The 27,468-nt window shown below is 42.3% G+C and overlaps 1 protein-coding gene across 1 annotated transcript in view; it reads right to left on the bottom strand.

Annotated features, from left to right (window-relative positions):
* UNC80 (unc-80 homolog, NALCN channel complex subunit) overlaps positions 1–27,468 on the bottom strand; it is a 341,822-nt gene that overhangs the window by 39,115 nt on the left and 275,239 nt on the right. The window contains exons 53-57 of the mRNA XM_061607866.1: positions 24,194–24,317; positions 21,315–21,440; positions 17,726–17,849; positions 16,690–16,896; positions 5,954–6,138 (exon numbers count right to left, since the gene is read on the bottom strand). Of these exons, the coding sequence (XP_061463850.1) occupies positions 5,954–6,138; positions 16,690–16,896; positions 17,726–17,849; positions 21,315–21,440; positions 24,194–24,317 (766 nt within the window). The remainder of the gene's footprint in view (positions 1–5,953; positions 6,139–16,689; positions 16,897–17,725; positions 17,850–21,314; positions 21,441–24,193; positions 24,318–27,468) is intronic.

The following is a 27,468-nucleotide window of genomic DNA, read 5'->3' as shown; positions in this document are numbered from 1 at the left end:
TGGTAGAAGGCATTGGCTTCTTTTCTTTTGATTCCAGGACTCCTGTCAAAGCAGCATCTCCAAATAACTGGCCCCCTACGTAGGGCTCCAAAGCCAAATTAGAGTGAGCAGTAGGGTAAGCCTCCCAGTGACGCAACCATAGGGTCCTCCTAGTAAAACCCCCAGCCACTAACAACCTTGTGGAAAATTGCATGGCATCCATGGCTACTTCTGCCATGAAAGTTACAGCATGGAAGACTTTTAGTAGAGACTTTTGGACTCTAACTGGGTCCTGCTGCGGACCATCCATTAAGTCCTCCAGAGAAGGGAAGCTCGTATGAATACTGAAGAAACTGCTGCTGCCCAGATTGATAAGGCACTAGCCTCATGAGCCCTTCTGAGACCCTGATCCATTTTGCGCTCTGTTGCATCCTTAAGATGAGTGTCCAGGTTCAAGGACGGATGTAACAAGCTCACTATAGGGGTTGATCCATAATATGCTGCTCAAGTGTATAGTATTTATTTGCTGCAGGCACTGACTTCTTGAATTGCAAGCGAACCTCAAACTCGGACTTAATCACCTTTAGGAGTAATGAAGGTAATTTAAGGATGCTTGATTTGGGTTTTGGGTCTGGACACACTGCTGCTACCCTGAAGGCTGAGGGGGCTGGTGAATCCTCTGAAGGATTCATACTCAATGCCTCCATAGCCTTGCACAACAGGGGAAGAAAGTGAGCCTCCTGAAAAATCTGGTTAGTGGAAATCTCTTCTGAGTCTCCACTCCACTCTTCATCCAGAACAATTAACTCATTATCTGGATCTACTATGTGATCTTCTGGTGAATGAGCTTGCCTACCCCGTGCAGCAGAGTGGGGATCTGGTGATACATGTTTATGTGGTACCCATGTATTGGAAGATGAGAGATTTTGAGTAGAGTGCTGTGTCCATTGTGCCCTGGGTGGAATTGGGACCAATGACCTGGCAACATTAATGCCTGCTTGCCCATGAGGCAGGGGAGAAGCAGCTTGGTGCATAACAACCTGTCATTGTTGCAAAGAAACCCCTTGAGGAGCTCCATAAGGCAAGAAAGAGGACGACGACAGGTCCCTACCTAGGTCTAGCAAGAGAGCATCTCTCAGTTTATCTTTCAGTTGCTGCAGCATCTATGCTGAAAACTAACTGAGGAGGTAGTCTGAACTACCTCCTCTGCATATGTAACCTGTGCTGAATGTACAGCCTCCTGTAGGGGTGGGTGGGATATGGGCACATCCTGAAACCCCGAAAAGTCCTCAGGAGAACAATTTGTGGAGAAGATGGTTGCTAGGGCCACAGCAGATTGCCCCCCTTCCTCACCTGACAGAGGTTGCCCCCTTCCTCATCTGACAGACGTTCTTGGTCTTTCTGAGATCTACATGATGCACTGTGTGACCCTTCTGTTATGGCACCTCCCACAGTGCCACCTTCTTCAATTATGGTCTGTTCCTGCCTATGCTTCCTTGAGGTGGAATCCAAATCTGCAGTCACCCTGCCTGCCACTAAAAATGCCTCAGCAACCTCCTGCCTGCTGGTGGAGTGGTGGGCTGAAACTGCCTCTGATGAGAAATTACACATATTGGAATGTAATGACGTTTGATAAAGAGGGTGAGCAATGTTGGCAATGGTGCTGATGCTGGATTGGGCCCTGGTTATGGCGGCAGCAGTTTGGATTTCTTGGGGGGAATCACTGATTGACCAGTTGCCTTCCTCATGGGAGAGGAAAATGGTTTTACAGGGCTTACGTGGACAAGTGGCTCTGTGGGGCTTATGGGGGTGAGCAGCTCTGCGGGCCTTACAGGAACAAGCGGCGGGTGGAAGTAGTACCTGGGTGGGGTGGCAGAAGCCCTTTAGCTGAGGCTGTGGCGTCTGGCAATATAGAGCCACTGAGGCTGCTCTGGAGAAGGGAGGGAAATGAAGCTGGCTGATGGCAGCAGCTGTCAGGGTGGATTGCAATCCGAGGCTGGCCAAGAGATTGAAAATATTTCCCACAAGAGACAAGGAGGATCGGGAATGGGTTTTTTTCTCAAGGGAATTACAATAAACACACACAGGGAAAACCCAACACTAATAACAAGGAATCAGAGAAAGAATGAATAAGGGCCTGAAACAAAGATAAGCAGAGAGCAGAATCAACCGTCTTTGGTGAAGGCAGAAAGAGAACTGTTGCACGTAGCCAGGGAGAGTGGGAAGTCCCTGCGAAATTGAACAGCTCTCTTTCTGCCTTCAACTGCTAGGTGGAGCTAGTTACCCACCTGGGATCATCTTTCCATGCACAGGAGAAGGGCTGGAAAGCCAGTCACAGCAGAAGACACTGGGTTAAATAAATCTGTGATTAGACTTAGTAGAAGCTGGTTTCATATGTTCATTTATTATTCTGCTTGAACAATTGCTGCATTCTCCATGGCAGGATTCTTATAGACCAATGTAAATTCTTCCTTCATAGATGTCTCCCCTTCCCCAGACCACATGAATCCTACATCTCTATTTTAAGTATGGTAATCCATAGCTATGCACTTCGGTGTGTATTCCTTGTACCTAGTACAGGACTGTCAAGGTTCCCTACTTTCTATTGGTGAGTTGTTCCATCAACACCTTTGAATATTAGGCAGGCGCCATATCTGCTATCTTTTCGGCACCTTTTGAAGACTTTTCTTTTTCAACAAGCCTTTTAAGTTGAGAGCTATCCCAGTATGTGTCTGTGTAAGAATTGCTTAATATGTTTTTTAATAATGTTTTTAACCCTTTTTTAAAAAAAGTTTTTAAAAATGTTTTTAATGCTGTTTTGTCTTAATGTATTTTAAGATTTGTTTTTATGATGTTTTAAAGTGTTTCTAGTGCCTTGTTTGTCGCCCTGGGGTCCTGCTGGGAGGAAAGGCGGGATACAAATTAAATAAATAATAATAATAATAATAATTAATAACAACACATACTCAAGTTATTCCACACACGCTCAGCCAACCCTCAACCACCTTCGTAAGTTCAAACCTTCCCATTTTGTTGTTATGTGCCTCCAAGTCGACTACGACTTATGGCGACCCTATGAATCAGTGACCTCCAAGAGCATCTGTCATGAACCACCCTGCTCAGATCTTGTAAGTTCAGGTCTGTGGCTTCCTTTATGGAATCAATCCATCTCTTGTTTGGCCTTCTTTTTCTACTTCTTTCTGTTTTTCCAAGCATTATCTTTTCTAATGAATCATGTGTTCTCATGATGTGTCCAAAGTATGATAACCTCAGTTTCATCATTTTAGCTTCTCTGGTTTAATTTGTTCTAACGCCCAATTATTTGTCTTTTTTGCAGTCCATGGAATCCACAAAGCTTTTCTCCAACACCACATTTCAAATGAGTTGATTTTTCCCTTATCCGCTTCTTTCACTGTCCAACTTTCACATCCATACACAGAGATCAGAAATACCATGGTCTGAAAAGTGATACATCTTTACATCTAAGGACCTTTTCTAGTTCTCTCATAGCTGCCCTCCCCAGTCCTAGCCTTCTTCTGATTTCTTGACTATTGTCTCCAGTTTGGTTAATGACTGTGCCAAGGTATTGTAATCTTTGACAAGTTCAATGTCCTCATTGTCAACTGTAAAGTTGCATAAATCTTCTGTTGTCATTACTTTAGTCTTTTTGACATTTAGCTGTAGTCCTGCTTTTGTGCTTTCCTCTTGAACTTTCATCAGCATTCATTTCAAATCATTACTGCTTTCTGCTAGTAGTATGGTATTGTCTGCATAATTTAAGTTATTGATATTCCTCCCTCCAATTTTCACACCTCCTTTATCTTGGTCCAATCCTGCTTTCCGTATGATATGTTCTGTGTATAGATTAAATAAATAGGGTGATAAAATACACCGGTCTCACACCCCTTCCGATGGGGAACCAATCGGTTTCTCCATATTCTGTCCTCTTGTGTAGAGTATAGGTTGCACATCAGGACAATCAGATGCGGTGGCACCCCCATTTCTTTTAAAGCATTCCATAGTTTTTCATGATCTACACAGTCAAAGGCTTTGCTCTAATCTAGAAAGCACTGAGTGATTTTCTTCTGAAATTCCTTGGTCTGTTCCATTATCCAACGTATGTTTGCGATGTGATCTCTGGTACCTCTTCCCTTTCTAAATACAGCTTGGCATTTCTCGCTCCATATATGGTAAGAGCCTTTGTTGTAGAATCTTGAGCATTACTTTACTTGCATGGGATATTAAGGCAATAGTTCGATAATTACTGCATTCCCTGGGATCCCCTTTCTTTGGAATTGGGATGTATATGGAATGCTTCCAGGCCATTGTTTAGCGTTCCATATTTCTTGACAGATTTTAGTCAAAATTTGGACTGATTCAGTCTCAGTAGCTTGTAGCAACTCTATTGGTATGCCATCTATTCCTGGTGATTTGTTTCTTCCAAGTATTTTAAGAGCAGCTTTTACCTCACATTCTAAAATTTCTGGTTCTTCATCATACGGTTCCTCCGTGAATGAATCTGTCATCCTGACATCTCTTTTATAGAGTTCTTCAGTGTATTGCTTCCATCTTCCTTTTATTTCATCTCTGTCAGTCAGTGTGTTTCCTTGTTGATTAATCAACATCCCTACTCGTGGTTTAAATTTCCCTTTCATTTCTCTAATCTTTTGGAATAGGGCTCTTGTTCTACCCTTTTTGTTGTGCTATTTCTATACAAAAACTATTGAAATTCCTTGCTCCGTTTCATTATCCAACGTATGTTTGCGATATGATCTCTGGTGCCTCTTCTAAATCCAGCTTGGACATCTGGCATTTCTCACTCCATATATGGTAAGAGCCTTTGTTGTAGAATCTTGAGCATTACTTTACTTACATGGGATATTAAGGCAATAGTTTGGTAATTACTGCATTCTCTGGGATCCCCTTTCTTTGGAAGTGGGATATATATTGAATGCTTCCAGTCTGTGGGCCATTGTTTAGTTTTCCATATTTCTTGACAAATGTTTGTCAAAATTTGGACAGATTCAGTCTCAGTAGCTTGTAGCAACTCTATTGGTATGCCGTCTATTCCTGGTGATTTGTTTCTTCCAAGAATTTTAAGAGCAGCTTTCACCTCACATTCTAAAATTTCTGGTTCTTCATCATACGGTTCCTCCATGAATGAATCTGTCATCCTGGCATCTCTTTTATAGAGTTCTTCAGTGTATTGCTTCCATCTTCCTTTTATTTCATCTCTGTCAGTCAGTGTGTTCCCCTGTTGATTATTCAACATCCCTACTCTTGGTTTAAATTTTCCTTTCATTTCTCTAATCTTTTGGAACAGGGCTCTTGTTCTACCCTTTTTGTTGTCCTCTTCTATACAGTATAGAATACAGTAACTATCGTAATAGTCCTTTATTGCTGCATTTATTGACTGTGTTTATATCTCGTTTTGCTTTTGCTTTCCTTCTCTCTTTAACCATTTGAAGAGTTTCTTCAGTCATCCATTGAGATCTTTCTCTCTTTTTAACTAGAGGTATTGTCTTTTTGCATTCTGCCCTGATAACGTCTTTGACTTCATTCCATAGTTCTTCTGGTTCTCTGTCAACTAAGTTTAAAGCCTCAAATCTGTTCCTTATTTGATCTTTATATTCTTCTGGGATGTTATTTAAATTGTATTTTGGCATTATGATTGCATTGTTGTTCTTCTTTAGCTTTACTCTAAACGCTTCCTATACCCCTGCAAAATCAGACACCCTATTTTGGAAAACGTAGTCTAGAAAATTAATACCTTTGAAATATTTCCTGCTTTTCCTTTGAGGCAAAGTATAGGGGTGCTTCGGACTGTTTAGTATTCAAGGAATACTTTCACTTTTGAGACTGCTGTTGCTACAAAGCATTGTCACAACCTTCTTTTTTATCTTTGGGAACATATATCTAGTTTAACAAAATCATTTCACAAGGAAGTTGAGATTAACATTAGAAGTGGCTTTACCTTGCACTGAATGAAGGGTCGAAGAAGCACAAAGATAGGAATTCGGGTGCGAACAATAAAATCTACGAAATCCCACAAGGCAAGCCCTCCTACTTTACGCAAAGCCATCTCTTTGACCTGCAGGCTCAGCCAATACCACTGGGTGCCAAGCTGACGCTCAAAACAGACAAGGATCACCTTCAAAGCTAAAAGCAAGACAAATGTCAGAAGAATTAAAAGTACTATGTGGTGACAGCACATGCACACTTGCATGGCTTTCTTCAGCTTCCAGTGTTTCCCAGAAAGAAGACTGTCTTGTAATTAATCCAAATATGTATATGCACCTATTTCTGACCCATAGTTATGTAAAGAAATTGGGCCCTAGAGACATTCTTCTCTATATCCTGTCATGATCCCTAAGATCAACCAAATGTAATGTGTTCTCTATACTATCCATATCACAAGGGCTCGCATAAATGTACTCTCAGCGATTAGTCTACTGTTACGGAACTCTTAGGGGCCTGCATAAAGCTTGTTTGGGAGGGGGACAAGGCAAAATAGTCTAAGGTTCCAATCCTATGTACTTACTTGAGAGTAAGTCCCACAGAACTCAGTGGGCTTTATTTAAGAGTGGGGATGCATCGGATTACATTGCATTTATTTGCCCAGAATTTACAACTAGACTAAAAGTCAGAATAAGTATTGTAATCAATAAACATTTTGCCTCCCTGAGGGCACAAGTAATTTCTGTTTCAACAAAAGGATCACATATATCTTAGCAGTGACTTTTTAACCTATGCTTGGGGCTATTTTATTAGCAGAGTTTAGGAGCACTTTACTCTTTTAACTCTGAATGTATCCTCCCCCAGCTGCCTTCTATGCCCCATTCCAAATTGTTTAGGCAGCTCCTGATCCCACAGAGAGGCTTTTGGGGGGCCACAGGTGGCTTTAACTTGGGTGGCTTTAAAAGGGGATTAGGCAAATTAATAACTGGTATTTTATATTAGCCATTGATATAATGGGCTATGTTATACCTACACTGACAAAGGCAGTATGCTTCTGAATAGCAATTGCTGGAAACCACAAGAAGGGAGAGTGTTGCGCTCTGGTCCTGCTTATGGGCTTCTCATAGACATCTATTTGGCGAGTGTGAGAACAGGATGCTGAACTCGATGGGCCACTGGTCTGATCCAGCAGGCTCTTCTTATGTTCTTATCTAACATTAAACACTTACTGTTAATGTTCTTTCTGGCAGGCATGCAAGAGCCCTGCAGAATACAGTGGGTTAACACACATCCCCACTGCCCAGGAGTGAACATGTGGTCTAAATTGCAGTAAAAGGCAGCTCCCGAGGCTCTTCCTCCAGGAAGGTAGAGCAGGTAGAAAGGAGGAGGGGGGAAAATAAGAGAAAGAGCCAAAACAAAAATGAACCAAGAAAAAAAAACCCTCTGAGCAGGCATGATAACCAAACTGAAGTCCTATGGACTTGAGGATTCAATATGTGATTGTGAAGACACCAATATGATAAACACCTTCCCGATCAAAATAAGAGGGAGAAGCTGGACACTTTCTGCATGCCCACCAGAAAGAACATTCATGGTAAATTTTACATCAAACTGCAGTTTCTGATTCAACTGTTAATGCACCCAAAATAGAAATAGACCATAACCTCCAGCTTGAAACACAAAAGGCTGTCTTCACCATTGTATGACACTGACCAATAAAAAGGCTTTGAAATTAACAAAAATATATTTCATACAGATTTCTTGGATGAATAATGAGAGAAGAGACATTTGGTCTCATTGTGAAACAGTCTTCTCTGCGCATGTCAAAAGATGATCTCAGGTAGTTAGTTAGTTAGTTCCACCTAGTGGTTGAAGGCAGAAGAGCACTGTTGAATTTTGCAGGCACTTCCTGCTCTGTGCAGCTTCTTGCTTCAGTTCTTAATGACAAGCCAACAAATGAGGAAAGGTATGATAGGAATCACACCAATAAGACAAAAGACAACAGCACTCATACACTCTCTGCAAGAGGCCTGTTTTTGGAATAATGATGGCAGCCCAGCCCTCCTAGAGAGTGGCCCTGAGGTCATCTTTTGACATGCATAGAGAAGACTGTTTCATGGTAAGACCAAATGTCTCTTCTCCTGTGCATGGAAAAGATGATCTCAGGTGGGACATACCAAGGCTGACCCATGTAGGGTTGGAACATTGCTGGGCTGAATAAACTAGTGGTGAATAAACTAGTGGTGAATAAACATGTTGTAGCACTCTCCTCCCAAAGGATGTGTAGGTGTCTATCTTGTAATGTTTAATGAATGTATTAGGAGTGGACCATGTAGCTGCTCTACAAATCGCTATAAGAGAGGCATTGCATGAGAATGCTGCTGATGTGGCTGCCACCCTTGTGGAGTGTGCCACTATCCCGGCCAGGTGGGCCAATTGCAGAGAAGCATACGCCAGGGTAATACATGCTTTGATCCACCTAGCTAGTGTAGAAGTGGAAACCTTATTTCCTAACAATGCTGGGTGAAAGGACAAACAATTTGTTTTGCGTATGGATTTTGTTTTAGAAATATATACTTTTAAAGCTCTCCTCATGTCAAGTGAGTGCCATGCTTTCTTTGTAGGACAGAAGGAAGGAGACACCAGTTCTTGTTGACAGTGAAAGGAAGACAGTACTTTAGGATGAAAGGAAGAGTCAGTGTGGAGGACTACTCTGTCCTTATGAAACATACAGAAATGCTTATCTACAGAGAAAGAATTCAGCTCAGACATTCTATGGGCCAAAGTAATGGCCACAAGGAACAAGACCTTAAAGGATAGCAGACAAAGAGATATTTGACTTAGACATTCAAATGGGTTTTTTTTTGTAGGGCCGTTAACACTTTGTCCCAAGTCAGGTGGTGATGAACCATAGGTGGCACTGATATAGCTGCCCCCCCGTAGGAAATGCTTGAGGAAAGGATGAGATCCCAATGTGTTGTCTGGAGATCTGGAGAGGATCGCTGATAATTCCAAAGCCTGGCGTCTCAGGGTGTTTGGCCTGAGGCCCAATGATAAGCCATCTTGTAGGAAGGAGATGATCTCTTTAATACCTGCTTTCCTTGGAAATATTCCTTTTTTCTGTGACCAAGCTGAAAAGGTCTTCCATGTACCCTCATATATCCTAATGGTGGAAGGATATCTAGACGCCATCATTGTTTCTAGTACTTGGGGCAGAATACCTTTCTTTAACAGAAGTCGCCTCTCAAACTTCAGACATGAAGCATCAACCACCCTGGGTCTGGGTGGAGAAGATGTCCCTGAGAAAGCAGGTCTTTCCTGAGGGGAATTTGCCACAGAGGGTCAACCTAGGTCGAGGAATTCTGGGAACCAGGGTTTCCTGGGCCACCAAGGAGCTACCAGTAGCACTGTTGCCCTTTCGGCCCGGATCTTTTGGATTACCCTGAGAATAATTGGAAGTGGTGGGAAGGCATACAAGCGGCCTGGAGGCCACTGGGATGTCAGAACATCTATTCCCTCTGCCCTCTGGAGTCGCATACCTGGAAAAGAACCTCTTTACCTGGCGATTGAGATGGGTGGCAAATAGGTCCACTTTGACTCTGCTGAAGTGCATCACTATCTCCTGAAAGGCCATCGGGTGAAGCTTCCATTCTCCCTGATGCACTTTCTCTCAGCTCAGCCAGTCCACTTGACCATTGTTCTCTTGTCTGAGGTATTTTGCCAAGATTGAGTCCACATTTGTTTCCGCCCACTGGAAAAGGAGGGAAGCTTCCTTCTGGAGAAGAGGGGAGCACATGCCTCCCTGACGGTTCACATGAGCTTTGGCTGACACATTGTCTGTTCTGACAAGTACCGCCTCCAACCGTCTGAACTCCGTGAAGTGCCTCAAGGCAAGATGAATTGTCCGAAGTTCCAGGAAATTGATAGGTAGTGTGGATTCCTGTGGTGACCATGTTCCTTGTACTATATGGCCATTGCATATGGCTTCCAAGTCTGTTAGGCTGGTGTTCCAGGGGATCTTGGAACGGCATTCCTTTTAGCAGGTTGGGTTTGTGAGCCCACCATAGCAGGGACTGACGGACCACTGGTTCAGTGCCACTCCACGGTGAAGCCTGGATGCTATCTTGCTTTGGTAGGGCAGTAGTGCCCACTGAAGGGGGTAAGAGTGATGACATGCCCATGGAGTAGTTTGGAAGGTTGAAACCATCAACCCCAGAACAGCCATAAGGTCTGCTGAAGTAAACAACAGAAGATGTGACACTGCTGCAAGTATCTTGTTCACTTTGTCTTGGGCCAACCTTATGATTTCCTGCTGCAAGACTATAGTGGAATGGGATGGAAATAGCTGGCTCTTGGCTTGGTTGATTAGGAAGCCATGGTCCTTCAGGCAGGCCAGGGTGACATGCAAATCTTCCCAGGCCTTCTGTAGCAATGGGGACTGAACCAGGGAATTGTCCAGGTAGGGGAAGAATGGACTCCCTGTGTTGAGGTGTGCCACCAGGGCAACCACGATCTTCATGAATACCCTGGGGGCAGACGACAGGCTGAAGGTCATAGCCCATAGCACTTCCTGTAGTGGAAATGGTCCTCCCCCCCATGAACCTGAGGTAGCCTCTGTGAGGTGGGGGTGAGGTAGGGATGTGGAGGTAGGCCTTCTTTAGGTCAATCAAAGTGAGAACATTTCCCCATCTCAAGGCCTCCTTGACTGATAGCAAGGTGTCTATGTGAAACTTGCGGCACTTTATGAACTTGCTTGGGTTTTTCAGGTCGAGTACCGCCCTGAATGATCCGTCTTTTTTTTGCGACGGTGAAGAAGATTGAGTAGTTTCTCAAAAATCTCTCCCCTTTTGGGACGGATTCTGTTGCTGCAATTTGTAGCAGATGGGAAATTGCTTGTGAGACTCTTTCTCTTTTGTCTGGAGATGCTGATAAGGGGAATGAGATTAATCTCACCGGAGGTGAGGAAGTGCACTCCAACCGTGAGCCATACTGGAGGGTGTGTAGTACCCATTGGTCCGATGATATGTCCCTCCACCGATGAGCAAAGTGTTGGAGGTGGCCTCCCACCAGAGGGGTGTTGGCGTCAGAACTGATGCTTATTCCCTCATGACTGGGATCAGAACCCTGATCAGTTGGGGAAGTGTTTTGTCTCTTAGGCTGGTTGTGTTGTCTATTCCAGAAAGGACAGCTAGTGTGGGCATCCTTTGCCCTTCTTGACGTCCTGGAGACTCGAAAGGACTGTGATGACAGATATGGGATCCAAAAGGATCTTCTGTCATCCTTTCTCCTGGTGGAAGGCATTGACTTCTTATTTTTCTTAGATTCCAAGACACCTGCTAGAGAGTCATCACCAAATAGCTTGCCTCCCACATAGGGTTCTGAGGCAAGATTAGAGTGGACTGTGGTGTCAGCCTCCCAATGGCACAGCCACAAGGTTCTTCTAGTGAAAACGCCTGCTGCTAGTGATCTTGCTGAAAACTGCATGGCATCCATGGATGCATCCACCATAAAGGTTACTGCCCAAGAAATTTTCAGCAGAGACTTGAGGGTTCAGGCCAGGTCCTGCTGTGGACCATCCAGAAGGTCTTCTAACCAGAGAGGGGAAGCTCTTGCAGACACTGAGGAAGCTGATGCTGCTTGGATGGACAGTGCACTAGCCTCATGATCCTCCTGGGGCCCTGATCCATTTTGCGCTGTGTCGCATCCTTGAGGTGAGCATCTGAGTCCTTTGGGTTCAAGGATGGATTCAGCAAATTCACTATGGGGGTGTCTACCAGCGAGACTTTCAACTGGTCCATGATGTGTTGCTCCAGCGTACAGTATTTGTTAGTGACTAGAACAGACTTCTTGAATTGTAGTGGGACATCAGATTCGGATTTGATCACTTTAGGCAGTAGTGATGGGAGTTTTAGTACTCTTGACTTGGGTTTCAGGTGTGGACACACCACTGAAACCCTAGATGCTGAGGGGGCTGGAGGATCCTCTGGGGAATTTAGAGTGAGGGCTTCCATCGCCTTGCACAGGAGGGGAAGGAAGTGAGCTTACTGAAAGATCCTATTGGTTGAAATCTCCTCCAATTCCAAGTCCCCACTCCATTCTTCTTCATCCAGAACAATTAGGTCATTGTCTGGGTCGACAGATGTATCATCTGGAGGTCGAGGATGCCTGCCCTGGGTGGTGGCATAAGGGTCTGGTGAAGCACAGTTTAATGGTGGCCATGTTAGCAGATGAGCAGAATATAGCAGAACTCTGCACCACTTGCAGTCTAGATGGTGTCTGAGTGGGTGCTGATGCCACTGTATCCTGTGGGAGGAGCTGTGTAGGAGTTGAAGAGGCAGGCAGGTCTCTGGATAGATCCATCAAGAGAATCCCTTAGCTGGTCCTTTAATTGTTGTAGCAAGTGAGCAGACAGATGTAACTGGGTAGGCTGAACATGAGAGCAACGTGACTGGAGCACCAGACTGACTCGCCTGCTATCCTTAGGCCCCACACCTTCCCTGCCCACCAAAATATATGCCTCAGCCACCTCCGGCCTATTGGTAGGGGGGCAGACCATCAATGTCTCAATCTGTGCCTATATGGCCCTGACACCTGTCTTGGCAATGGCGCTGGCACTGCGTCTGGTCTGGGAAGAGGCAGGAGTAGTTTTAGCCTCTTTATGGGGCTCTCAGATTTGCGGGTTGCTTTCCCTATGGGAGCAACACACTGCAGGGCTTACAGGGGCCAAGGGCTTATATGTTGATGCTGGTGTTGCTGGGAGGGGACAGAAGGCAATCCTCACAGCTGGCGAATGTCCACCATAGCCCTTCTTGGACAGGGGCACAAGAATGCAGCTGGCTGTGGAAGGAAAGGCTGGTCCTGTTGCAGTGCACATTAGGTGACACTGCTGCTCTAGTGGGGGGAGGCGTTGAGGCTGTTAAGGTGCTTCTGCTGAGGCCGTTAAGGCATTTGCCACTGAGGCTCTGGTTGCGAGGTTGGCAGGGGCAGGTGGTTATTTAACTAGCTGTGAGCTGATTTTGAGGTGGGGGGCACCCCCTTCGCGGAGGAGAATTCCAGGAGCAGGGAAAAACAAACAACCCTCCTTTTTTACACAAAGGAAAGGGAACAGTGAAAAGGAATGTCAACAGTAACAAGGTGAAATAACACTACACTAATACAAACACAAAATGATACATGCCTGAACCAATGGAGCAGAGAGAGAACTCAACTGTTCTTGGTGAAGGCAGAAGAGAACTGAGGCAAGGAGCTGCACAGAGCAAGAAGTGCCTGCAAAATTCAACAGTACTCTTCTGCCTTCAACCGCTAGGTGGAACTAGCTACCAACCTGAGATCATCTTTTCCATACACAGGAAAAATATAACTTTCTAGGTTAGATTCTCTGTAGAAACAGTAGTAACACAGGAAAGAAGCAAAGTAAGAAGAACAGCAACAAACATAAAACAAAATAATTCTCCATCTTTGGAGATGTAGTCCTGATTGCGGGTGTTGCCTCCACTTACCATATGCTCAGAGGCACATTATCAAATTCTTCCAAGCTACACAAGAAGTGGATTGGACTGTGAAAGACCAACCCAAATTGTGTGTGCATTTTTACAAATTTGTAGGGCAGTACTCAGAGAGGAGGTCAAGTCTCCTGCTCCCCTGGTGCATTCACTATAGCTGCCCAATTTCCCTACTTCTTAAAGTTTGATAGAAATATCTGTTGGTTGTAGGTATGTTCTTAAACTGCAAGGGTTTTTTGCCTATTAGTGAATCAGTCTTGTCGTGTCTGCAGATGGTTCTAGTAGAAGCCCATAGAGCAGCCTTGCAAATCTCATCTAACAGAGCATTAGCGGAAAATGCTGCCTGGCTCTAATAGGATGGGCTGTAATGTTAAGCAGCAATGACAGTCTCTGCCTCAGAGAAGGTTAAGCAGTGCAAGTGTGAATCCACCTAGTCAACAGCAATCTAGAGTCCTTCTGCCCCAGTGTACTGAAATGAGGGGTGTGCTAGAATTCCACCCAATTCAGATTTGGTGCCGAATTTTCCATTAATTCACTTATTCTCTATTGTTGCACATTGGATTTTATGTAGTGAATTTCTGTGGCTATTTCTGAAAGCAGATTTTTTAAGCGTCTAAAATATTGATATTAAGAACAATAACTTTATTGATACTTCCTTTCATTTAATGATATTTCCTTTCATTTAATGATATTAATATCAATATTTTTAACGAGAAAAAAATGGATTAGTGAAAGCAGTGGATAGTGGACAAAAACCAAACTCGACTCAAGACTGGTCTGTTAGGTTGACAGAGTACTGGTTTTAGGAAGGAAAAAAGGTTCAGGTCTCAGCTCCACTCTGTCTTCATAAAAAACACACAGGTTGAACTGGATAGACCAGGCCTCCATTGTGGAGGTTTCTTCAGACTGACATAATGACCACAAGGAAGAGTACCTTCAGTGGGAGGAGTCTTAATGAAATAGTCCTGAGAGGCTCAAATAGAGATTTCATTAGTGTTTGCAGCATAACAAGCAGGCTCCACATTAGGAAGCGATGAACCTTTGGAGGATTTAGAATGGAACTGCCCAAATAAAGCTTTTTAGATGGAGGTGCACCCCCAGTGGTTTATGAAAGGACTACTTCCTCCAGTGAAAGGAGAGCTGAAGGGGCTCTAAGGGTGTCCCCTGTGTTAGTCCAGCCTGCAGGAATCTGAAGACATCTCCTCTTCCCAAACTCTGATGGTTTACATGCTTACATCTACACCATTAGACTAATTTGGTAAATTATTTTTTTCACACAAACAAGACAAGCGTAAACAATAAAATAATTTTTTTAAAGGAATAGTCAAGGTACAAAAATATAGACTGCATACATTTTCCATTGTATGATCTTAAGTTCTTATGTATAACATGTTTACTAACAATTGTTTTTTCATTTTAACAAGTCTTTCCAAAGTTCACCCAGTGTCTTTGTTGTTGTCATGGGCTAGGTCTTGTAAATTCTAAGAGGAGAACAGGAGAGAAAAGAGACAAGCAGGGAGGACAAAGAAGGGAGAGTCCTCCCCTGTCATGAAAACCTGCATTCAAGATGGTTGTGTAGCAGGGAATTGTGGGATCTTCACAGGTTAACGTTTGGTTTTTGCAGTGAGGACATGAGTGGCATCTGTCTGCTCAGCTTCAGGGAGGATGTGTAATCAGAGGCCCAACCTAACACCTTCTTATCAGCAGAGGCCTGGCTCCAACAAGATCCAAAGTCTGGGAAGCTTTAGGGAAGATGTGTAATCAGAGGCCTGACTTAACACCTTCTTATCAGCAGAGGACTGGCTCCATGGAAGACATGACATCTGGCAGGCAGGGAGGATGTATGATCTGGCCCCAGATTGGTTAGTTGTCTCTGGCCTGTGGCTGGGGGATTTTGCCATAAGTATGGGCAGAAAACTCTAATTTTTGTTCCTTTCCTGGGTTCCATCATGCCTATGTGAGGATCCATTTTTGCCATCTACTATCCAGACTGTCATCTCTCTGAGGAGGGGTGGCTATGCAATTGAAAGCCTTTATGTAAGTACCACACTAGACTATTTAGCTTTCTTGTTTTCTGTATTGTGATTGAACTCTGTTTTACCTTGCCCTCTTGGGTGTGGATATTAGGAAACAATTTTGCTACTGTAACTGTGCATTTTTATTCTTTAAAAAATGCACTTCTATTTACCAGTGTTTGTTCATTTCAGGAGAGGGTTGGTTCTAACCCAGTACCTTGACCATTGACCATGACTACTGCATAAATTGAGCAAGGAGTGTCTGCTTGTCTCTTGTTTCTTGGGATCTCAGGCAAGTTACAGGGTTATGAGCTTCCCCTTGGCTCAGGGTGATTAACCAGATAAGGGGTAGTGGCAGCTACCTACCCTGCAGGGCTGAGCATGCACAGCCTTGGCAGTGAAGGATATCTTGCCAGGATCAATTGCCCTGAGTAGGGAATTGGCTCCTGGGACGGGGAAGGGTGTACAGAGGGACTGGCGCCCCTTCTTCACACTCAAATGTCAGAAAAATGAGCAAGAGAAACTAAGGGAAAGAGAGCTGCAAAGAAACAAGTAAGTACCACAAAAATGGAGGATAATCTGTGGCAGACAACAAGGAGGAGATGGGTAGAGTGTTGGGACTAGTAACTTGGAGACCAGGGTTTGAATCCTGATTCAGCCATGAAGCTCACTATCTCATGAGGCTAGTCACTATCTCTCAGTCTAAGCGACCTCACAGGGTTGTTGTGAGGATAAAATGGGGAGGAGAGAACTATGTACCCCATTTTGAGCTCCTTGGAGGAAAAGGCGGTAGATAAATGTAATTAATTAATCAATCAATTAAAGCTGATAAAGAGAGGCAGTGGAACTGGGGGATGAGCCCTGGGAGCTACCTTTTGCTGCAGTTTAGATCACGTGTCCCTGCCTCCCCTAGGCAGTTGGGGGTGTTAGCCCATACTGTTTTGGAGGCAAGCCAACAAGAGAAAGGAAACTTTCCTTCTGTGAACCTCGTTAATTTATCTTAGAATCCAAGCCACAGCTTTTAGATCATTAATATCACCACAAACACAATGCTATTCAATGGAGGCAATTCACATGTTGCTTAGTCATCAAATGTTTAAGAAGTCAAATGATGACATGTCAAGTATTCTCAATAGAGACATAAATAATAGAGATGCATGCATGAATCAGCTCTTAGTTTCCTTTATTTTCTTGTTGTTGTTGTTTTGTTTTGCCAAGTGGAGGCTCTCACTCACCCAGGTAGGCTGCCTGGCTAGTGGATTCAGCTAGCCCTTCCTTACGCAAGTCCTTCCCTGCATCCCCAGGGGTGGAGCAGTGGGCAGGGGAGCTCTCCAACATAAAGTTCTTACTGCGGGAAGTGCTGATGATGCGAGGTGGCAGCAAAATATTAATGACTGTTTGGAGCAGCAGTAGGACTTCAGGCTGCTCCAGCCAAGGGCTGTCTGTATGACACCAAAGGGAAAAGACATAGAACAGATCAGGCCCTGACTCACAAGAAAAGGTTCAGTATCAATGGTGCAATATGAACTTTGTGTACACCCAACTGGTCCCCCCCTCTCCTCCTGTAAGCAAAAGTCAAAGTTATTCTAGAACGTCAACATACACAGCTTCTTATTTTAACCAATATGATGATCCTGCTTACTGCACTTTCCCCACCCCCAAAGAGTTCTTTGACTCTTAAGGGCTGGTTCACATTGGACTTGACTATGACCAGGGGAGGGGGTGGAACCCTCATCATATAATTTCTAAACCCAAGGCAAGTGCATTAGCACTGGATTAGCTCAAGACTAAACAGCAGTTGCCTCCCTAGCTGTGTAGCAGAACCACTTTCCCAGGTGAATAAGCTTTTGGAAAAGAATCAACCATACTGCATAAACTTTAATGTAAAGATAGAGTTTGAACCACAAAGGTGGCATGGAACTGGGTGGAGAGCAGCTTAGATGGAAGCTGTGTGGCTTTCTTGTTTGGTTCCATTTCTTTCTTACACATGGGTGATTTTTTGCTTTGTTCGTCATTCTCTGTCATTCATTGATCTCAAAAAGAGGAGCTCCTTTGTCAAAGAGTGAATTCAGAAAGCACAGCTGAAATGAAAGAAGGACACCACAGCACCTATTTCCTTCTGTGTATCTCCTACAAACCCAACCAACAACACATCATTGAAAAGAACGCTCATAGCAAAAGAAACATAGAGATGGAAGGAATCACAGACATTTGCTGTTTTGGAGAGGCAGCAGGGAGGGGGAAACAGAATAATATTTCTGTTAATCAGACCTTTGCTTCCTGATCCTACTGTGAGCACAAATGGAATCAGTAGATTTAAAAGCATTCCTTCCCTCCTCTCCTGATTGGTGAATGGGGAGATCACGTGGCTTAAGGGGAAATCTTCTTTCAAAGCCTGTGCAGCGATAATAAAAAAGAATTATTTCATTTTACTGGTAGATTATAGAAGGCAAAGTGTATGTAAAGAAAAAGGGATCCATCAACACTTTGTTTACACAACGACCTACAGGTGCATCTTGTGTTCAGATCTCGGTAAGTTCACCAGCTTGGATGACACCTATGAAAGGTGCAAATTCTAGTTTCAACATAATCAAGCAACCAAAAGTACTCAAGATTTTGATCTAAATTGCATTTTTCTTAATAATAACTTCTCAGCAGCCATTAATAAATAATTTCTTAACTACCTATTTATGCAAGATAAACTGTTTTAGAGGTTTAAAAATGTACTGGATTTCTTTTACATTTAAATCTAGAAGTTACCCCCATATTGCTTTGCTTGATCTGGAGGTAAAAATTCTGCCAAATGCCAAAGATTAATAGCAGTAATTGTGTCCTGATACCCCGGATAGAAGAAAGCCTAGCCAAGTCCCAGTGACAGAAACTAGATGACACTGTAAAGCAGCCTTCTCCAACTTGGGCTTTCCAGTTACTTTGAACTACAGCTTCCACCAGCCCCAGCCAGCATGGCTGTGTGATGCTGGGGCTCATGGGAGCATGGCCGTGCTGCCTGGGGCCCATGGGAGTTATACTCCAAAACATCTGGACAGTACCAGTTGGGGAAGGCTGCTCTAAAGATTTAAAATTTTCACATGCACATTCAAGTTCTTCAGTACATAGGTGTGAATTGTACTTACATAGTATTTATGAGGGGTGTGCATAGGCTCTGTGTACAGGCCAAATGATGAGGCAAAACAGGGTGATGCAGGGGTCTTCCCCCCACACACATAAAAGCATGATGTCAATACCCCTCTGAATCAGATTGGAGTTCCCACAAAGTGTTGTGTCACTTTGTTACTCTGCTTCTGTGCTTTTCTGTGCTGTGTTTCCTATATATTTCCATGTTTCTCTAGGTTTGTGGGCTTTGCAAGAAGTGAGGCTTTACAGGATGTTGCTTGCAGAGCACTGAAGAGCTCTGGATTTTGTTCTTGTTGAGACACAGCAGCAAGGATTTTTTTATAAAGTTAAAAGCTTCATTTAAGCTTTTTTTTTAAAAAAAATCCTACATTGCTCTGTTTTAACATAAGAATAGATCTTTTCAGAACTTTGCAGGCAGATTCTAGATAGCCTCACACTGTAGGGCCTATCAGAGACTTGTAAAAACCTATCAGAGGACAATTCAAGGCTGGTGTGAAGCTCTAAAGTTTCAAAAACTGTACAAGCCACTCAGTCACTTCTTAATTCTTTTAAATTAAGAAAGAGACAACAGCCCACTCCCACTCCTTATAAGGAATTATGGAGGAAAGGGGATCCTTTTTCCTCCCACAAAAAGTCGCTGGACCTATTTGTCTGCAATTTGGCAGACTTAATCCACTCTGGAGGGGCTCCTGTCCCTGTAAATTAAATCCACTTTGGCTGAAAGAGGAAAACATATCCATTTTAAGATTTCCCATTATAGTAAATGGAGAAAACACAAAACTTCATTGCATACAAAACAGCTCAGAACCCAAAACACAGATCAAAGCAGAGAGAACACAGAGTGATTCAAGCTTTGTACACACTCCTGTTTACTCTGAATCCAGTGCACTCCCATTGCTGGCTTGGGAAGTGCTGTACACATTTTGTTACCCACAATCCATATCTGTCCTAGAGTGTATAACAGTATAAAATACTGTTTCCCCCCAAACCAGCCTCATTTGAGAAAAAGAACAACCTAGCAGCATTTTAAGCTGGTAATGTGTACACAGTCACAGAAACAGTTTGGAATTTTTAAAAATGCACAGATACAGAGACGAGGCAAATTTCGGGGCCCATGCATACCACTAGTGTTTGCATGTGAAATGAAATTACTCTCAAAACTTGAATCTTAATTTGTGATGGATTTCCAACACTGCTGAAACCTAATGGTACAAGAACAACAGGTACTAAGCTTTCCCACTTCATGTGAAACACATTAAATGTGAAATGGCACGGTTTTTAAAAAATCCAGTATCTAAATAATCTTAGCTACAAAATTATTTGCTAAGAGTATATTGCTAAAAACAACAAACATGTGAAGGTGCATGCATCTGCTGCTACAGACTAACAGGGCTACTTCTATCAAATTTGAAGTGATGACAATGGTTCTTTTTTCCTTCCAGGTCTGATAATATATTTGTTTATTTACAACATTTATATGACTTTTCTAACGGTCAATCCACTCTCAGTCAAAATACACTATTGACATCTTTCTTCAATCACACATATACTTTTAATTCCGCTAAATCTGTCCTTTCAGTCCTCGTTCCTGCCCTCCACCCCCTTTGTCACCCAGACTCTGAAAAAGCCCACTCTTTCCTTTCTGCTGGGCAAAGGATGCATCTTTCAACTTGTTTGTTTGACCATACATGGCCTACTTAATTCCACAAGGGCACTAACCTATATGCACAATATTTCTGCACAAAGCTAGTGCAATGAAGAAATGTGGAAATGGGGCAGAAAGCTTGCACTTGCATTTAGTAACTGGGAGCCTTTTTCCTTCCCACCTTAACTTGGGGCCAACCAGTAAGTTCAAAAGATAAGGAAGTCTGAAAAACCTAAAGCACACAGCTTGGCTTTTCTACAACAGTAGCACTACAATATAGGCTGCAATGCACTCCACACTACTATATTTCCAGTAATCAAGCTAATTAAAGATGGTATTTGATGAGTATAAAAAGCAGTTACTCTTTACATTTCCAGTTTATGTGGGTTCATCATAATATTATCTCAATTAGTGTTGAAATGTCCTTTAGCAACAAAAATAGTTTGATACAGTTGACCAAAATAATTAACCTCAGAATTAAGAGTTAAAAAAGAAAGAAATGCCTTTTGTTGGCTTCTAAAAATCCTAAAATGCAAACCTGATAAGCAATCTCTCATTGAACCAACGTGTGTGAGGGGTTATGCAAAGTTTGAAATTATGCAGAACCCTTTAGTGGAAAAATAACTGGTACTGCAAAGAAAACAACATATCAGTGTAAATTGATTTAGTCATTTCAGATTCTGAGAGGGTTTTGTGATATTTCAAAGGGTGCATACTCATGACCTGCAAAAGTCACATTGCTTCTTCATCTCTTTTCTTTTTCTAATTCTAAAGCTAAACAGCAACAATGATGATCTATTATCCATCCTAAAAAGTACAACTATTGCCTTTTGTGTCAGCTCTTCGGTTGGTTGCATAGTCCCAATGTGACTTCAGTGGGGCTACGCTGAATTTTTACCCACCGAAGACCTGGACAATTGCTAAATGCCGTGGTTCCAAACTTTAGCATATTTGTGGGAAAGTTTACATTCTTGCTTCACAGTTTTTGCCCAGCTTTCGCAGAAAACAAAAGAGCACCAATGAGTTGGTGTCTCAACCACATGATAAGCAAAGCCTGTTTAACAGGCAAGGCAGTCACACCTGAATCTGCAATGCTACAAGCCGGACAACAGCTGTGCTGAAGGGTAGAGGTGGCGAGAGATAAGGGCTGAGATGAAGAAGGGGTAATCCATCGGCCACACTGGAAGGTCCTACTACTCCCATCACCTGCAATACAAACACAGCACATCACCATGACCAACTATTGCAATTCCATCCATGCCATACCCTCCAATGTTGATGGGATATGCACTTCAGATAGCGCAAGTCTAGGGTGCTCTGGGATTCTGAGCCCTCCACAGTGCCTTGCGGTAGCTGGGGCTGAGAAGGAAAAGGATTGGTTCTAGCAGGAGGTGGGTGGGAAGGATAAGGGACTGCTACAGGGTTAGCCAGAGGAATTGGTCAGAAGGCACAGGGAAAACCAGTACATTTAAGAATGTACCCAGTACGAGCCCTGAATAACCAGCACTGTACTGGCAGAATAGGTGGGGTTGGAGGGTATGCCATGTAGTTACTGTACTCAATAGAAAAAGGTACTGAAATCACAGTGTTTCTAGTTGGCTTAAGCTGTTCCCTTCTTATGTCATGGTAATGTCCTGAGTCTGACTGGGTTTCATACAATGTTCAGACTCTCCTGTATGATTATGCTATGATTTTAACAATGAAATTTTGAGGGGGATTGAACTGCTTCAATTCTATGCCTGCAGAAAATTTTCATTTAGAATGAATAATGCTGCTAGCTCTCTTTCAGGCTACGAAAAATGGTCCCCTCTCTAAAGGTTTTGTTTAGCTCTGTGTCTGTTTAATCCTCATTATACTTGTGTCCAGTGGCTACTCCAAGCTATCTGTCTTGATGGAATTTGAAACAGTAGTTATGAGCAATTTGAAGGTGGCCTGAGTTTAGATCTTCCCTAAGAAGTTTATGGCTGGCACGTTTCTTGCTAAAATGCTGTGATGCTGGATAAATGTTACTTGAACAACTAGTAGTGGCCATATATGGCTCCACTTCCACTTGTTTACTTGTAAATAAGTAGATAGAAAATATAGGAAAAGTCTCCAGCACTTGCTTTTCACAAGTTCACAAGCTTTGATACTTCCTACCACTTGAGGAAGTAGAAAGCCCAGTGACCAATCAAATAAGCTCTGATAACTTTCAAGCAACATGGGACATAACAGGAGCCCAGCTGGATCAAACCAAGGGCCCATCTAGTCCAGCAATCTGCTTTCAACAGGTGGCCAACAAATGCTTCTGAGAAACTCACTGGCAGGGGACAATGGCACCAGTCCTTTCTGTTCAGTAACTGTATTCATTACCTCTGAACATGGAGGTTCAGTTTCACCATTATGACTAATATCCATTTATAAACCTGTCCTCCGTTAATGCCTCTATTTCCCTTTCAAAGCTATATATCAACAGATCTTGTGGCTATGAATTCTGTAGGTCGATCTAAGTTGTATGGAGAAGGAAAACTTCCATGCAAAATGCTTTGCAGTACTAATTAAACAGGCAATTAAATGGTAATCTACCTTCCTGTGCTCTCTACAGTATTTTCTGTATACAAGTGATATATGCCTGAACTATAGTTTAATTGCATTGTTTGTTAATATTTGTAAATGTCTGGCGCAATTAAACCTGCAAAAGTCCAATTTTCCCTCACATGATTTCCTTAACTCAAATGACACCTAGTGATAGAAATAGACTGAACTGGATTAAATGATGTGTAGGAATAGTCTAAATCTGAATGAAATTGTCTGTTGTGGCCAAGTCCACAGACTTGTTCTAGGCGCTCTATGCATACCAACTGCATTGAGTAAAATTCTTCTGTTAGCCGCCGCGAGTTCCAGTATTGGAAGGATGGCGGGATATAAATAACGAATAACTAACTAACTAACTAACTAACTAGCAGGTGTTTCCTAATGCAATCCAAATGTACAAATCACACAGCAGCACCCTATTCTTAAGTAGGGATAGACAAATCTGTCCATTTCTGTTTCTCTCTATTCGTCATTTTTCCAGTCTTCCAGTTTGCCACATTTCTGCATCAGTTTGTGACTTTTTTTAAAAAAATGTCCTCACAAAAATTGTCAGTGTTTTAGTAATTATTTATCCTAATATTTTTGTAAGCAATTTTCCCCAATATAATGCATTTTGTATGTTATTTTCACTAATATATGCATTTTATTAATATATGCATTTTTATGCACACTTTCGCCCAATATATGCATTTTTGTAGCATTTCTTTTGTTGGAGATCTGCACTGTAAAATTCAGAGAAGAGCAAATTTTGAATGATAACTGTTTTGGTTTGCATCTTTTTTGGGGAAGTGCAAATTGGGGCAGATTTGTATTAAAATATGAACCGAACCTAATTTCTCCCCCATCCTTATAAAAGAGCAGAAGGATCTGGACATTGTACAAGAAAATCTTAAACTTACTTTAGACTATGGACATTACAAATGGCAAAGCAAATTTACTCTAGTAATTTCTCTAATTAGTCAATTGTTTATGCTGTTTTGCAGAGCAATAAAGAGTGTTTTCTTTTGACAACTTGAGACTGAATATGTCTCCAGATTTCCCCCGTTCCCTTCCAACTCCTGTACCAGGTGTGTGCAGTATCCACCACTCTCCAACTTGCAGCCCTCAACTCTCGGCGCAACATGCAGGAATAGATTTTCAAAATGGTGCATGGAAAAAGTAGCAAAAACCAGTCACTGGGCTTAGGCTATGGGTTTCTTTCCCATTCTCTCCCCATGCACCATTTTAAAAATGTACTCCACTATTTCTACTGTCACTTGAGTTTATTTTTATAAGTAGGACACGGGACAGGAAATAGGGATTGGCTAAATAATTGGTCCAAGGGAATCTCTACCACTGAAGGACTTTTGACAAATGTGCAGGAGATTGCAACTTTGTCTACTCACCAGATTGACACAGACATTGATCAGTGACCTAAGGTGAGGCAGGAAGGATATGATTGGCTGCCTCTGAAGTGTCAAACAAACCCCTTCAATCAAACTGCTTGCAGGCTCCCACTCAACCTGTCGCCTGGAACACAACAGTAGGTGGCATTAGGTGTTTGGTCCCACCAGGAATGCTGCACAAGGTGACTAAGACAAAGGGACTTTCAGGAAAGTTTAAAACAAAGAAGGGCATCTGTATTATAATGCAAGCATTTTTACCCATGCTTATCAGAAAGCAGAGAGGCACAGAAGATATTGCAGAAGAAGCTGGACCAATAGCGAAGAGGCACTGCCCTGAGACTCAACAAATCATAGCAAAATACTCAGACCAACTACCCAAAGAGAAAGAGTGAGGGGAGGTGTGTGTGGGTGTGTATGATGAGGGTATTTTTTCAGTTCCTATTTCATAGAAAGAAGAGGCCCTCTTCTGACCTCTATGAGTTGTTGTTACGTGCCTTCAAGTTGACTATGACTTATGGAGACCATATGAATCAGCGATCTCCAAGAGCATCTGTCATGAACAACCCTGTTCAGATCTTGCAAGTTCAGGTCTGTGGCTTCCTTTATGGAATCAATCCATCTCTTGTTTGGCCCTCTTTTTCTACCCCTTCTGTTTTTCCCAGCATTATTGTCTTTTCTAGTGAATCATGTCTTCTCATGATGTGTCCAAAGTATGATAACCTCAGTTTCATCATTTTAGCTTCTAATGGTAGTTCTGATTTAATTTGTTCTAACACCTAATTATTTGTCTTTTTTGCAGTCCATGGTATCCACAAAGCTCTCCTCCAACACCACATTTCAAATGAGTTGATTTTTCTCTTGTCCGCTTTTTTCACTGTCCAACTTTCACATCCATACATAGAGATCGGGAATAGCATGGTCTGAATGATCCTGACTTTAGTGTTCTTTGCATTTGAGGACCTTTTCTACTTCTCTCACAGCTGCCCTCCCCAGTCCTAGCCTTCTTCTGATTTATTGACTATTGTCTCCAGTTTGGTTAATGACTGTGCCAAGGTATTGATAATCCTTGACAAGTTCAATGTCCTCGTTGTCAGCTTTAAAGTTACATAAATCTTCTGTTGTCATTACTTTAGTCTTTTTGAGATTCAGCTGTAGTCCTGCTTTTGTGCTTTCCTCTTAAAAAAAAGCAGCTACTTTTAAAAGGTGTTTTTCTTTTCTTTTTTGCTACATTCCAGGAGATCTGAGCATTCTCCCATGTGGAGATGTTTCATCTTTATTTCTCTTTCCCCCTTAGCAATATCTCAGTTTAGGTACTCCACTGAATGTCAGAGATTCCCAACGACTCAAATCTGAAAGAAAGACTCACAGCAACCATTTGTATATGTCCACAGCAGGACATCATCCTTCATATTTTGCTAAGGTGTTTGCATTTTGATAGGATTTGTTGTTGGCCAAAGGCTCATCATAATGCCACTGATTCACACAGCCCTCTGTTGGCTGGATGGTTGCGCAACAGTGATGTGGTCATCTGGTCATTCCCATCACTTTAGTGCACAATGAAGTTCTTCCGTGTTTCCAGTCAGTTCATGAAGTGCTGGCAAGCAAACTGGCTAAATGATGAATATTTTATTATTGTTTTAAACAAGCCTTCCCCAAGCTGATGCCCTCCAGATGTTTTAGGATATAACTTCCATTGGTCCCAGTCAGCATGGGAGTTGTAGTCGAAAACATCTGGAGAGCACCAGATTGGGGAAGGCTGGTTTTAAACCTTTACTGAGAACCAGTTACTTTGAAGTGAAACAGTACATGCAAGAAATAAACAAAGGACATGGTGTCCTGTGAATTTGTCTTAACAGGCACAATGTAAGTAGCAATTATATGCTTCTCCACTGATTTCAAATTATATATATTCTTCAGATCAAAACTACAGGCCAATTGCTGCTTCAAATCTCTATGGAAAAATATTACTTTGAATTTGCCTATGCAGAACGAAACATCAGATTTCCTCTGGAATTTTGATGTCTGCATTGGAATTCAGCAGATGCAGTTCTATGCACATGCACATTCTGTTGCACACAGATATTCCACATATAAGATCAGATAGTAACATGGCATTTCCACTACTTAATGAATGCATAAACACTAATTGCTCTCCATGTCTTTAATTATGTCTCCCCTGAATATTCACAATGGTCACAATATGGACGAGAAAGAAAAATGCAATTTTATAAAAAGTATGTGGCATACTTCCTTAAAACGTAGTAGAGTTTGGTAAGACTGGCTAAATTTTAGAGGCATATTCTAAATTTGCAATATTCTAAATACACACACACACACACATTTGTATTTGATTAATGCGAGTTGGTTCCAACACTGTTTTGTCTCCAATTGTATCATCAACCTTTCCAAGAGTTGGATTCCATATCATGTTAATGCCTTGAAAATGATGCCATTGGCATCTCCAGTATTCTTCAGAAATTCAATTATGTAGATTCCATTTCCACATCAAGATGATATGCAGGAAATATAAAACCCAAAGATGTCTCAATGGACTAATCTAGAAAGGTTAAAACATCTAAAATTTCCAGAGGTGAGCATTTGGATGTATCATGGAAACACTAAATTGGAACAAGACCATGGAGAGCAGTAACAATCAGGAACTGTGATCAGATTTGATTCTGACTTATTATTCTTGTTAGTTAACTGTGATTAAACCAGAGTTTTCCAGTTCAGATGTAATTGGTAATTCTGGCTTAACACAAGCCAGGAATGAAGCACCTAAGTTGGGGGGGTATTAAAGGAGGAGTGCTCAACCCCAATATTGGTTTATGAAGCTGGGAAGGAATGTCCAAACCTCTCTGTATCCTGACTCTTTTCCCCTGACAAGGAATGATTATAATGAGTGGACTTGGAAAGTTGCAATTAGAAACACTTAACAGGTAGAATGAGTTTGTCTTGCTGATACAATGTCACTCTCAAAGAGAGGAGAGAATTCACCATTAAAGTCCCTAGAGTTCTCTTTACTGCTTAAAAGGTGAAAAAGAAAGAACTGAAAAATAGATCGGGATAGAGCAGACATAAAAATACAATTCAGTTCCCATTAACAGCATCCTTTTGGGACATGATAGTTACAGGAAGTAAGTCAAGGGAAAGAAGAAGGTTTACTTTATTTCATCTCGTCAGGGAAGATGGATGATAGCATCTTTGCTTCTTTGTTCATATGCAGTAACTAATTAAGAAACAATTAAATCAAATTCATATAGATTTACCTAGTT

This window comes from Rhineura floridana, chromosome 2 (assembly GCF_030035675.1).
Source record: "Rhineura floridana isolate rRhiFlo1 chromosome 2, rRhiFlo1.hap2, whole genome shotgun sequence".
Lineage (NCBI taxonomy): Eukaryota > Metazoa > Chordata > Lepidosauria > Squamata > Rhineuridae > Rhineura > Rhineura floridana.
Note: the sequence above shows the minus strand (reverse complement) of the source record. Positions and strands in the feature narration are given on the sequence as shown.